The 13619-nt window shown below is 28.7% G+C and overlaps 2 protein-coding genes across 10 annotated transcripts; both read left to right on the top strand.

The window, feature by feature from the left end:
- The first annotated feature begins 62 nt into the window (after positions 1-62).
- Positions 63-7838, top strand: LOC122519690 (calcium release-activated calcium channel protein 1). 4 transcript variants are annotated; one of them, XM_043639324.1, is made up of 4 exons: positions 63-160; positions 5078-5274; positions 6384-6512; positions 6769-7838. In XM_043639324.1, exons 2-4 carry the CDS (start codon positions 5113-5115, stop codon positions 7294-7296), a joined length of 819 nt encoding a protein of 272 aa, XP_043495259.1. In that variant the 5' UTR covers positions 63-160; positions 5078-5112; the 3' UTR covers positions 7297-7838. The 4 variants fall into 4 exon arrangements, with proteins under 4 accessions (XP_043495259.1, XP_043495261.1, XP_043495258.1 ...); XM_043639326.1 differs by lacking the exon at positions 63-160 and adding an exon at positions 1631-1774; XM_043639323.1 differs by lacking the exon at positions 63-160 and adding an exon at positions 4764-4929.
- Positions 7839-9460: 1622 nt separating this feature from the next.
- Positions 9461-13426, top strand: LOC122519461 (small integral membrane protein 14). Of its 6 annotated transcripts, none has more exons than XM_043638899.1 (6): positions 9461-9609; positions 10572-10628; positions 11750-11869; positions 12422-12476; positions 12560-12711; positions 12858-13426. In XM_043638899.1, exons 3-6 carry the CDS (start codon positions 11798-11800, stop codon positions 12900-12902), a joined length of 324 nt encoding a protein of 107 aa, XP_043494834.1. In that variant the 5' UTR covers positions 9461-9609; positions 10572-10628; positions 11750-11797; the 3' UTR covers positions 12903-13426. The 6 variants fall into 6 exon arrangements, with proteins under 6 accessions (XP_043494834.1, XP_043494833.1, XP_043494837.1 ...); XM_043638897.1 differs by lacking the exon at positions 9461-9609 and adding an exon at positions 10261-10421 and having other exon boundaries at positions 10521-10628; XM_043638900.1 differs by lacking the exon at positions 9461-9609 and adding an exon at positions 10261-10421.
- The last annotated feature ends 193 nt before the right edge of the window (positions 13427-13619 follow it).

Consider the following 13619-nt stretch of genomic DNA (forward strand, 5'->3'; position numbering starts at 1 on the left):
AGTGAATATTAATAAATGGACAATAAACTTTATACATAAAGTTACTTCATATATGAGTTTAGTTTTAAAGAATGCAACTAAATTACGATTTCGTTAACATACACGTCCAACGAACTGCTGCTACCTTTCCAAGAGAAATACAATCGTGTGAAGTGGTAGTGTAAGTAATTTTCTTAATAATTATTCGTAATTTGAAAATTAAATAATATTTGTATTATGATTTTCTAATTAATATTAAAACAGAATAAGAAACGTTGACTATTTCATGAAAATTCTTATAAATTGGACAAGTTATTCGAAATTATTACACAATTTGCTTGGGATATTTTTATCCTGCCAATTTTGTTTATACAATTGTCAGTTAATGTTTGGATGGACATTAAATACGAAATAGACTTTGTAGAAAGATAAAATTATTCCAGTAAAATTATCAGCAAATAACAAGTTAGTTTATATAATAGTAACTAATCAAATTTATGTTGTATTGATTTAAGCAGGATGAGTCATGAAATTTATGTATCAGATATATTATATGAAAAATTTATTATAAATCTTGGTGAATATTATGAATTATATCTAATAAATATAATTAGGTAGATACTTTAAATAATAAATGCATTATGTTAACATAAAACACTATTTTTTCACCGTATACAATACCATGAAATGTATTAAACGGAGAAGTCACAAAGTCAGACTTTGATAATAATTGAAAACACACAAGATCTTTCATTTTTATATTTTATATAATATTGTATATTAAGTTGAAAACAATTTCATATGTAATATTAAATGAATGTGACTATTTAAATGTTGACTAGTTAAACGATTGGTTTTTAACAAAATTTGTAAAGATTAATAAGTCTTCGATATAATCAAAAATTTATATTCGAATAGATATTTTTCAATTCTTTAAATATAAGTATATAATTTTCCAGTTATACGTACAATCTTTCATGGTTAAATTTTGTCTGCGAAGAAGCATTGCTGGTCTTGGAAACTTATTTATTGTTAGATATATGTTCTTTGGCATAGTAATAAAAATCTTCTTTGAATTCTTAACGTTGAATAATTTATTATCATGTGTACAATTTATTGCTATTTATGTAATATATAAAAACATGTGTATGTAATTACATGTATATATACAAGTACTTATGCTAGCATACACATGTTCAGATTTCCAAGAAACTACGATTTTCCAATGTTTCATTAGAACCGGATTTGTATAATCATTGATAAACTATAAGCATCTTTGCAATTCATAATTGGTCATTGTTGACCGCGAGAAAATGCATCAAACGACAAGATCGCATTGTCCAACGCGAAATGCTTCAACTCGTGTTTCGATTCGCCGGTTACCACGAGTTCGTTTGCCAATTCGACCATCTTCGTTGGCATTCGGCAACATTCGGTGCACGATGCGCTCGAGCGGTTTTATATCCTTCAGTATGTCAACATCTGTTGTAGTAAGTGGTTCGGCGTTAGAATTGTTCCACTCTTTCATAACATTATATATTTCTTTTTCTCTCAAGAAGGATATGAAATGTAGTAAAAAAATAAGTCGATCGCGTGTTATTTATGTGCCACTTATTTTCAATCAATTTTCATATTAATAATACCTAACCCTTCCTTCGAATTTTGCTTTTTTCTTTGGATTTATTTTTTGTATATTGTGTATACGTGGAAACGTGTGAAAGAAAGAAGCGAATTCGTGGATGCCATGAAGAAACACGACGAATCGTTGTTGCAGCCTTTGGTCATTGGGTTCAAGGTACGCTGACATGTTATAATATTTTTTCAAGATAACCTAGTAAGCTTTCTTGGTATTATTATTACTAAACATAGTTTTCTATATACATTTGTATTTCTCGTTGTAGATTTACAAAAAACAATCACTAATCAATATTTATCTTACTTCCTCGATGTTCTTTACAAATATTTTCTTAGTTAATTTAGAATCATAAAATTGTATTTAATAATCTTGTTGATCTTTCACTTATACGATATAACTAGATAGTAAATATGAATATATACATACAAGTATTCGCATAAAACGGTTTGCTGGCAGTTCCGCTATTGAAAATAAAATATACAATCGTTGTTTAACGTGTTTAATTCGTTTCTACAAATTTGACGATTTTTTGATTGAAATATTTAATCGATGATCTTTTAAGGGTGTCGTCATGATTGAACAACATTGATAGAGAAGAGCTCTTGGACCATTTTAATCGTGATTTAATTTGGTACACGAGCCGGTGTTAAGGAAAAGTTAGGTGCCATTTAGCGTGCTCACTTACATACACACACATGTATCCTTTTTTCCATCTCTGTCTCTCTCTCTCTCTCTCTCACTCTCTTTCTCTTTCTTATTTTCACTTTGTATTTTTAGTGTTATTGGCAACGTTCATATTATTAAAGACTAAAGTTTAGTGGTTGTGTCAACGCTTAAAGCTTTAGCATAAAAGTGACAAAAGAAGATTGGAAAACGTTTTCTAGCTCTCACGTGTTTTTGACACAAATCTATCGTCCTTCTACGTTGTCCTTGCGAACACGTACACGCATTTACGCTGATATTTATGTCAATGTATTTTTCTGTTTTTTATCGGGTTATATACTACTCTCTGAACTACAGAATGCAATTATTTTGCTCAGGTTTATTAAAAGATATATTTGTTGTCTATTCTTTTTATTTAACAATGTTAAGAAACGATATGTAAAAAAGATCTAATCGATAACGATCAATACTGATCTATCAATATCCTTGAGGCGTAGCGTGCAAAAAGAATACCTTATAAATGTTTTTTCAGTTCAGATGGATAAACAAATTTTTGTGTATAATTCTTACTAAATTTTTTTCAATATTCGCTAAAAAATAATTGTAAATAAATTATTAACTTGTCTATACAAAAAAGAAATTGAAAAAGTTCTTGCAAATTCCTAAATAAGAATAATTAATGAAAAATGTATTATAATCATCTAAAAATTCTGTTTAAACCTGTTATAGAAGATAAACAAATCTGTTGTTGGTTTATTCAAATTAATAGAATAATTTAAGCTGATCATATCTCTTCATTCATCCGGTATATGTGATTATGTGTATAAAACGAAGAAGGCTGAGAAAAATTGATATTATTCAAGATAAATTCATCCTTTGGAATTTTTCGTTATGAAATAGCATATGCAGACGAATGCTTGTATGTACGAACTTTAGATGCCTTGAAAAAATGTTCATCGAATCGTTGGTAATCCAATATTAAACGGTTTAGAATGTCATAGCAACGACCGATTAAATGCATGCATAATTTTCTTCAACGTTACAAATCGATCCAATATACTATTTTTGTATTATCCATTCAACACTTTGAGTGATACGAACATATATATTTGCTGTCATAAACGATACAACCTGTTAAATCTTATTTAACCGATGAGATAGTAATCAAGCTTCTTTAATGTTAATATTTTTAATATAATATTATATATCAAATTAAATAAAAATTTAATATGCAATATCGTATTTGTCGAGTAGAAATGAAATTTCTTTGATTTGAAATTCAGTACAAGAGAAAGTAATTATATTTTATTTACAAATATATAATCATTTAAATGTTTAAATCTTTGAACTCAATTTTTGCAAATAATTGGATTATTAACATAAAACAAATTGTAAATAACGATAAAACAATATTTATATCGTAATTATTACTGTCGTAAAGTAAAAAGAAACAAAACAGTAACATTAAAAATGCCGAATTTTGATTAAAAATTAAAAATTCGCTTTGTTGAATGAACCACACATGTCCGGTTATATTTTTCTTTACATTTCCGTGATTACATTTTTTCGCGTATTATTCCAATTTCCGTGACGATCTTGAAAAATCATTCGTAATGCGACTATAAAGAAGTTTCGCTTCGATAATATTATAATAAACATTCGCAATGTTCGTAGAAAAGGCAGATGTACTTTGTTTTTGTATCGTAGACTGTTTCTGTAAAGCATAAGAAATAATAACAAGTTTCTAATTTTAGAAGAGAAAAAAGAAACTCACTATCACAAGAAATGCGTATTAGAAATGATTGACATTACTTAAAATCGACTATATATCGATTACTCAAATATCAGTTATTTGAGGAAGTTATTATTTGCAGAAAAGAAAATAAGCTTTGCATATTTCTGATATTATAAGCATATTACTTTGAAACTTTGTATAAAAAGTAATGAAAACAAATACATTAAAAAATGAACATCTATTTTTCTGAACAATTGTAACAATTAGACTATCATTAGATGTTTCAAGAACAAATCGATCGACGTAAATATGTGAGATTAATGGCAAACGTACGGGACAAATATTCTGTACAGTTTATAACAAAAATATTCTGATGTCTTCTCATATCGAACGATTTTTGTCTACATTTTAAATAAAAAAAAAAAAAAAGCGTAAATTGTTAAACAGATATGAAGAATCAACGTGTTACAAGAAGTACGTGAAAAGTGGAGAAATAAACAACACTTTTTTTGTAGCATACAATCATCATAATAACGTACAACTGAAAATTTCATCACGATTTAAAAAATTCTTTGATATTTAATCTTTCATGGTATTTATAACATAAAACAAGTAAATGTTTGTAAAAAGAAAGGCTACCATAATTCAACAATTTACCTTCATTTTTTTTGTATTTCAATGGTATATACTAATTGTTTCAAATTTTCATTAGAAAAATTTAAAAATATTTTTGATGGAGTTTTATAAGTTTTTGAAATTGAAAAGATGTGTAAATATTTTTGTGATTTACTGTATGTGTTTAATATCTACGTAACGAGGCGTAAACGTTATGCGTCTCTATTAAAGTATCAGCTGCGCGAGTCAATTGACTATGAACATGTGCTTTCAACTAGAACCTTGTTTAACGATTATAAAAGTATATCATTTTCATGCGTAAAAGATGAACCAAGATCTTTCTATTTTTTTTTTATTTTCTTTCCTCTTATTTTTCTTTCATTATTAATAAATTATAAGATATTAGAATACTCTTCTAAGAAATAAATTGCATCTGATGTATGTTACAGAGTGGATCGAGGACGCAGAAGAATCATCGAGCCTAATGTCCGTATGGTCAACGAGTACTGGACGCAATTCAGTGTTTGGTGGCGAGAACGGAACCGGACACCCCTCCTCCCACTTACCTATCCACGTAAACGTGGCTCATTTACACACACGAAACGCTAATGAACATTGTTTCCACAAGAGGTTCTACGATTTTCAGGTTTGTCATTGTTCCTACTTTACGTAGGTTCCACGTTATCTTATCTCTTTTATATTTTGATTATTTTTAATGTTATTTAACATTTCTATCATCATTTATTAACGCATCATATTATGCGAGGGGTCTGAGTTCATTTGAAACGTGTAAAGAAATTTTAATTAAGCGATACTTATCAAATTACTATCGGTGGTCGTACGAACAAAAAAATCTTCAAACTAAAATGTTTTTTGCTTTGATTAAAACATAATTATGCGATAATAATTAATTTTCTTATCTTTCGTGTTCGAGATTTGTACATACAACGAAAATTGTGTTTCGAAATTCGGTCTAGTTTCGCTATTTGATGTAGCAAATATTCGCATAGATCTTAAATCGGTTTCCTCTCGGAGGCCTTCGTACGATCTTGATAATCGTTCATGAAGCGCATACTTTCATAATTAGTATAACATAACGAAGCAAGGACGATGTGTTAGTTCTGCACCGATCCAAATCTATTTTCATTTAATATGCACCTTTTTCTTTTTGAAAAGATAATAAAAGAAATCCATACTAAAATACAGAACAATTTTTCACAGAAATTTGGATAAAATAAAATAATTTCAAAATGCTCACTGCTGAATTAACGCCACACACACACACGCGCATAATCTTTGTATCGTATGATAGATAAATGTAAAATTCGATGTAATTTTCGTTTCACTTGCTTTATCACACTTCGTCTTCATTCTTGCCAGATTTCCAAGCGTCTCGATAATCCCTTTTTATTTTTGATCAATTATTTCATTAATATCATTCATTCTTATTGTTTCTTTCGTTCAGCATCCCCATTGGTTTTTCTATCCTACGCGGGACTTTTGGCAAGTACCTCGCACCGGCGTTGATAACGACTTTCGGTATGTTTGCATGCTTCTTTACGAGCCTCTTGCACTTCTTGTCACATAGGCAAACGATACGTCGATTATCTTGATAGTAGTCAAAGTTAATCGAACGTGAACGAAAAATACAAAATGGGAATGTTAATAATATGTCATTAATAAATTCTGCTCATACATTCCATTCCGAACGAATGAATTTTTTCGTTTATTGTTCTATGTCTTTCGTTTGATCAGTCGAAGATGTCGCAGTCAGGTGATGGCCTTCATACGCCGGGTTACCTCTCATGGAGAAAATTGCAGCTAAGCAGAGCGAAACTGAAAGCGTCCAGCAAAACCTCGGCGTTGCTCTCGGGTTTCGCTATGGTATGACTATAGTTTATGTTAACTTATCATGTAGTATATAGAATGTCTTGTTACAGCTGCAAGCAAAAAATACTTAGATATCTCCCCTTTGTTCTTTAATGATATGAAAAATATCGAAATCGTTGCAATGTAGACTTTTCAGCTAAGGATACCCTGTATATTTTTCTCATAGTCTTTATCTTTTTTTAACGTAGATGAAATCATATTTATTGTTAGACATAGGACAATAAAGATGAACGAATATAATTGTCAACAGGTCGCTATGGTGGAGGTACAACTAAACTCTGATACTAAAGTTCCTTCAGAGATGTTAATCGCTTTCGCAGTTTGTACGACGTTACTAGTAGCTGTTCACATGTTGGCGCTGATGATATCAACGTGTATTCTACCGAATATTGAAGCGGTTTGCAACTTACACAGTATAAGTCTCGTACACGAGTCGCCGCACGAACGTCTCCATTGGTACATCGAAGTAGCATGGGCGTTCTCGACTTTACTTGGTTTACTTCTATTTTTATTAGAGATAGCGATTCTCTGTTGGGTTAAATTTTACGATTTCTCTCAAGTTGCCGCATGGTCGGCATGTATAGTGCTGATACCAGTATTGATAATCTTCCTCGCTTTTGCGATACATTTTTATCGTAGTTTGGTAGCTCACAAGTACGAGGTTACCGTATCCGGTATAAGGGAACTAGAATTGCTTAAAGAACAAATCGAATCTACGGATACCGAGGGTAGAAACGGTTTAAATTTATTCCAATCCGGTGTAACGCACGTTGTGTGATATCATCGAATTTTAAGTACTTCGAATTTGAAGAAAATACCACTGCTGCGTCTGTGACGCCAAAGAATTTAGGCGATTTTTTTTTATCATCATTTTTTTTCCCTTCTTCATTTAATTATGTTTTTCTACTGATCGTTGCCGTAAATCACAACTAATATGTATATATATATATATATTTATACATGCTTAAGAATTATAATATTGTTCTTAAGAATTACAGCAGTAACAACTCCTTCAGTACTTCCAAGTTTTTCTTACGAAAAATATCCATGATCTTCCTGGATTGCTGGTTTGGTGATTAGATAGTGTTAATTGCCGTATTTCCCTTATCGATTAAATTTAGGGAAATAATGAAGACGTACGTATATTGTAAATACGTCTACAGTGCACTTTCGAAATTATACAAAATTTTTATATGAATTTTGTGATTTAAAAAAGAAAAACGCTTATAGGACAATTTACTTTATGAAATAATCAAAATGGTTCGACTAACATGACAATTATGCGAAGGATATGAAAAACATTTTCCTATCTTTATTATTATTATTATTATTATTATATTGCGTTTATAAATGATTAAGATACGAAAAGATTATTGTCAATTATTTTTTCATTACCTTTCAGATTTGTTTTTTATTTATTTATATATCATAAGTATTGATTTTAATTAAGCTTGAAAATAAAAAAGGTAGCGTATAATGAGCTACCTTCACCATTAATACAAGTTTCTTTAATGCTTTTATATAATAATCTAACATTTGTAAAATAATTATTTCATTTAGGCATAATTTAATGTTCTTTAATTTTTACACTTCATTTTAAAATTTTAATGAAGTACTTTATTAGATTTCCTAAATATACTTATATATATTAATTTATTTTTATTATATCATCACATTTCAAAAATTCAAGGAATACAGAAGTACATAAAAGCTCACAACTTACTTTTTTATTCTGACGATTTGAAATAAACGTGTGCGTGTAAGAAGCCTGCATTCATAAAATGCAGTGTATGCCGACAAAATTTATGTTTCATGTGTCTGTACGATGAATATCTTAATTTTTATATAATTATTTTAACGCTGCTGAAAAGTAATGACTTCGAGGGTAAAATTTTCCTGTAATGTAAGTAAAGTGCATTAGAATATTAAAATAATTGTTAATTAATAGATAGGAATGTCTATTGTTGTCTAAAAGATCGTAATATATGATTTATGTACCGTCCCCTTCGAAATCCACCGTTGAAATGAGACGTTGTCCTCTATGAAATTACTTTTATTGAAAGTTGTTTATATGACTTTCCGAACGTTGCGCATGTGTATAAAGGGAATTATATATCTAATACATAAAATTTAAGATTGTAACGTTCTGATTTTAGTATTTTACCTTCGAATTCACCACTGCGCAGGAGCGGTTAAATAATTACATAAAAACAATAAAAATGCTAAAATCGGAACGTTACAATCTTAGATTTTATGTATTAGGTGTAAGATTCTCTTTATACACATGCGCAACGTTCGGAAAGTCATATAAACAACTTTCAATAAAAGTAATTTGATAGAGGACAATGTCTCATTTCAACGGTGGATTTCGAAGAGGACGGTACATAGATCGTAGTCTCCGAGCTTTTAGACAACAGTAGACGCTTCTATTGATTAATTAACAATTATTTTAATGCACTAATGCACTCTTCTTATATTGCAGCTAAATTTTACTCTTGAAGTCATCACAAATATTATTTATTTATTTATATTTATATTTATGTTTATTATTATGTATCTTTTTTTAATATTTTAATTTATTAATTTATTTATATTTATATTATTTTATACTTATCAGTATTATATTTATATTATCTCTATAATATCTTTATCTTTCAATATTTATTCGCGTTATTTAACAATGAGTAATTCCTGTCAATGTTTGAATAAACAAATTATCATATACTATCAAAGAATACTGTACTCTTTGATAGTTGTACTGTTCACAACTGCATTCTTTGATGGTATTGTATCGTTGTAACTGCATTCTTTGATAGTATTGTACCGTTATCGCGTTAATTACCTACTTTCGCCTACTGGTGGTCCCGCTAGTAACTAAAATGAAACTAGGTTGATAAAAATGGGGACTTTTGAGCTTCTATGTACTTCTGTACTCTTTGCTTTAATTTCATTGGTTGGTTCATAGTTTGTCCAAAAACTTTGATGTTCCTGCATCAGGGAGGAGGATACTACAGATGTAATGGCCGACTAGTGTTTGTAAATATCGTGTATCGACTGGATTTTTTGACAGTTCGGGGATCCACGTTGTCAGGTTCGTAGAATTTTCTCTTGCATATAGAAGTATTCTCAACTCATTATTTTGACGTTAGATTGTTTTTTTAAAAGATGTCGATACGTCATTCGAGTCAATTGATACAATTTTCTAAAGAGAGAATGAGATAGTGATAGAGAAGAAAAATAATGAAATAAAGAATGTATGTCATGTGTCAACTGTTTTTAAAATGATGTAACACAACAAAAATCAAACTGTCTTTTAAATTTAATCCTGCAATTGAATTTTATCAAAATCAATCGAGCTAATTTTCTAACATTTTGAGATCAGTTTTTCCTTATAAAGTAAAAATGCATAAGATCAAATGTAACATACACGATCGCACATATAGACATTTACATGCATTTATGATTCTCTACATAACTCATACAATCTTATAGGGCTTGTAATCTTTAAAGTTTCATGTACAGGTGTGCGTATGTGTGATACTGTTCTCTTTTCTCCACCCTCCCTCTTCTTTCATAACGTTTCCTCTTTCGTTATATTTTATTTTCCTCCCCACTCTTTCGTTAATTCTTTCTCTCTCTCTCATACACAACATATCCACGTACACTCACTCGCTCACTCATTTACTCATTTATTCATTTACTCACTCACGAGTCTAGATTGCAGTTACATTCTACTGTAAGTTTATGTCAGCGCAAGTTACGATCGTGATTCAACTATCATTCGATACTTTTATCTTATTTCTGTGTTCTTAAAAATATTTATGTAGGTTTTAGTAACATATTTTGTTTAAACAATATTTCTGTGTAGTGAGTGTTGCATTGACCATATTCGTAAAGATTTAAGTACGTATTTTTCTTGCAGTTGTCATATAAATTTTATGGTCCACACACGTATATTTGTATATGTTTTTAAATAATATTCTTGTTAATTTTTCGTGTTAGAGGAAAATTAACATTTGTAATAGAAACGAATCTTAATTTAACATCTCACAGATCTCACATAAGACGCATACAAGGACATACAGAAGAACGATTTACACATTTTCCAAGGTACAATTTAAAAGACACTCGTTAGATATTTTTTAGTTTTTATTATTAATTGTTTTTTTGTTTCTTCAATATTCATTTTAAGAATTACACGATCATTTTATTTTCTATCGTTTTTTTTTTATTTATTGTTGTTCAAATATTTGATGTTAAATGCAAGGTACATTCTAATTATTATTCTTATCTTTATTGTTTATTAATTATCATTTTATTGCTGAGATATCAAAATATTAAGGTGGTATTACGAAAATTACGTGTTTATAATCGTTAAATCGTAATTAAAAAAGAATTAATAGTAATAATAGTATAATGAGTTATACTGGGAGGTCCAATAATTATTTGCAATATTTCCGTTATTTGTGGATTTTTTAAAGAAATTCTCAAACGAAATTAGTCTATTTCAAAGAACGCATATAATGACAAAAACAATTTTTTAAATAATTATTTTCTTTTTTACAAGATTCAAACTTATCGATATTTTTTTTTCATTGGAAGTCTATAATTTTGTTGTCACAATTTTATTTCTTGCAATGTTCTTAACAAAATAATATTAAGGTACAAATTCGAACGTTGATTAATTTGCCAGATAGGTATTTAGAAAAAGTGGATGTTTTGTATTATTGCGACAGGCCATTATTTTTCTAGATTAAATTTGCATAGTATACAAATGATATAAATAAATTTTTCGTTGTAGAATAATTATAAAAAAAGGTATTGTTTTTTTGTATTAGAATGATACATTTTTGTCCTGTCATCATATCATGTTAGTGATAAAAGTGGTTCCACTTCCTTCGTATGAACATACTTTTTATGCTTACTGATAAGAGTATAGTAATAATGTAGCGATTCCAAGCTTCAGAAAATGCATACGGTAATGCTAAAGCCACATATGTGTACATATATAAATACATATGTTCCGTAGAATATTACCATATGATAAAATAAAAAGGTAAAAGATAAAAAGAAACGGAACGTGAATTCTTTCTCATTGAATTTATTATTATCATCATTATATATTTTTGAAAATAATTGTTTTTTCTTATATAATTTGTTTGATCACGCCCTTAATCACGTTTGCAATTATTTACCTTATTTGTATATAGCATATTTCGTTCCCCTTTTAGTTTCAGCCATTAAAATCGAGACATAACGAAGATACCTGTGTTAATAAAATGAGTGACGATTTCGATCCTTGTGAATACTTTTGGAGTAACGAATTACTCTTACAACGTCTACTTTATATCGTAAGTCGAATTTTTTCACCGTACGAAACCAAGAAGGAATTATCGAAAAATTCTTAAATATTATTTCAACTTTTAACCGTTACGAAGAAATAGCAAATTTAGCAATGTTTTCAGCAGTAAATATTTTTTACACTATTTATCTTTTCAAATATTATATTAACAAGAACTGACGACAAATTTGATATGCTTTCGTAGATTTCTTGAAGAATGTGGCCGTAATTCGCGTGTCGCAAGAAAAATAATTTTAAGCGTAACATTCAATCATTTCGCTAGTTATGCAATAAACATTTTTTTATTCGCTTATATTGCATTCTTATTTTTCGCATTATATGATTTATATAAAAAAAATTAATTAATCTTCGCAGAATCGTTTTGTATCATTCAAATATATTTTTCGTATTTCTTTCGCCATCGTAGCGATACATTTATTATCATGAATGATTAATTTCATGAATATTACTTATAGGTATATATATATATAAAAGCAAAAAAATAGGATAAATATTTTTTTTCTTTGTATATCAAATTATAAATAAAAATATATTGTTTCAGCTACGGCAAACGCAAAATTTCTGTTCGGATACTGAATGTTTCAATTTGTCAAGACGTAGGTATCACTTTGTTCTTTAACAATATCGTACCTGTTTATTAAAAGTTATTTTATATTTGTAAAATGTTATGTTCTTTTAGTACCAGGACCGCCTCCTGTAGAGTCGTCCTCTAACTTTTTTCTAATATGTTTATTTTTTGCATTTATGGTCGTAATGTATATTACCAGACCAAGATCTCTTCGACGTCCACAATTGGAGTCAAATGTTACTAAAAATCGAGATAACATATCCGTAAGTGATGACGTTTATGTCGATCGAATAATATTTAACGTTAATTATGAAAAATTCGCAATAATTATCGATTAATTAGAATACATTTATAAATAATAGTTCGACTGGTTCCGTAAATATTAGACAGAAAAGATAATTTTTTTTAGGGCTCGAACGATGATCTTCCACCACCCCCACCTGCAGGAAATTAAAAACGCACACAAAGAATGGATGATATAGACAAATTTTATTCTATGTTAATAGCTGGATTTTTTAAATGACAAAAGCAACAATATTGGTAATAATTAATTAATCATGAATCGGAAAAATGGTGATCTGAGATATATATTTGTTTTTTTTTCTTTTCCTATGCAGAAATATATTTCCAAAATTCAGTATTAATTTTCGAACGGTATAATTACTATATTTATATATATATATATATGAGAACGCAAAGTTTTAATAGGAACTATACATATATTTTATTCTATCCTTCTCTCCCTTTGTTTTTTTTATTTCTTCCTACTAATGCTTATTATTACATATTGTATATGGGGGGGAGGTGGTATATACAGTGTGTACAGAAATAATGTAAAATATTAGCACTAATGATAATAAATGTAAGGAATCTTAAAATTTAATATTACATATTAATATAACATGATTGTGTATAGTAAAATGGGATGGTATATGGCGTATTTAAAAATTAGTATAAAGGAATTATTTTCTCATGAAAGATTTATTATGCAAGTTATTCTTTCCATTCCAATAATCGCATATGGCCAGTAATCCTAATATAATATACAATGATTGATCATATTTTAATAAATACTTCTTATTTTTTTTACTTTTTCTTTTCTTTTTAAATTAATTAAAATTTACATAAGTGCGCGTGAATAGATCGAATGTAAGAGTTTATTAATACGTTT

This window comes from Polistes fuscatus, unplaced genomic scaffold (assembly GCF_010416935.1).
Source record: "Polistes fuscatus isolate 324 unplaced genomic scaffold, CU_Pfus_HIC Scaffold3, whole genome shotgun sequence".
Classification (NCBI taxonomy): domain Eukaryota; kingdom Metazoa; phylum Arthropoda; class Insecta; order Hymenoptera; family Vespidae; genus Polistes; species Polistes fuscatus.

Bases quoted from the DNA above. Each gene is read 5' to 3' on its own strand.
- LOC122519690 (XM_043639323.1), top strand. From the start codon at position 4,779: ATGTGTAAATATTTTTGTGATTTACTGTATGTGTTTAATATCTACGTA. The intron at 4,930-5,077 runs GTATATCATTTT...TGTATGTTACAG, and splicing joins CTTGTTTAACGATTATAAAA to AGTGGATCGAGGACGCAGAA. The intron at 5,275-6,383 runs GTTTGTCATTGT...TCGTTTGATCAG, and splicing joins AGAGGTTCTACGATTTTCAG to TCGAAGATGTCGCAGTCAGG.
- LOC122519461 (XM_043638899.1), top strand. From the start codon at position 11,798: ATGAGTGACGATTTCGATCCTTGTGAATACTTTTGGAGTAACGAATTA. The intron at 12,477-12,559 runs GTAGGTATCACT...ATGTTCTTTTAG, and splicing joins ATGTTTCAATTTGTCAAGAC to TACCAGGACCGCCTCCTGTA. The intron at 12,712-12,857 runs GTAAGTGATGAC...AATTTTTTTTAG, and splicing joins AAAATCGAGATAACATATCC to GGCTCGAACGATGATCTTCC.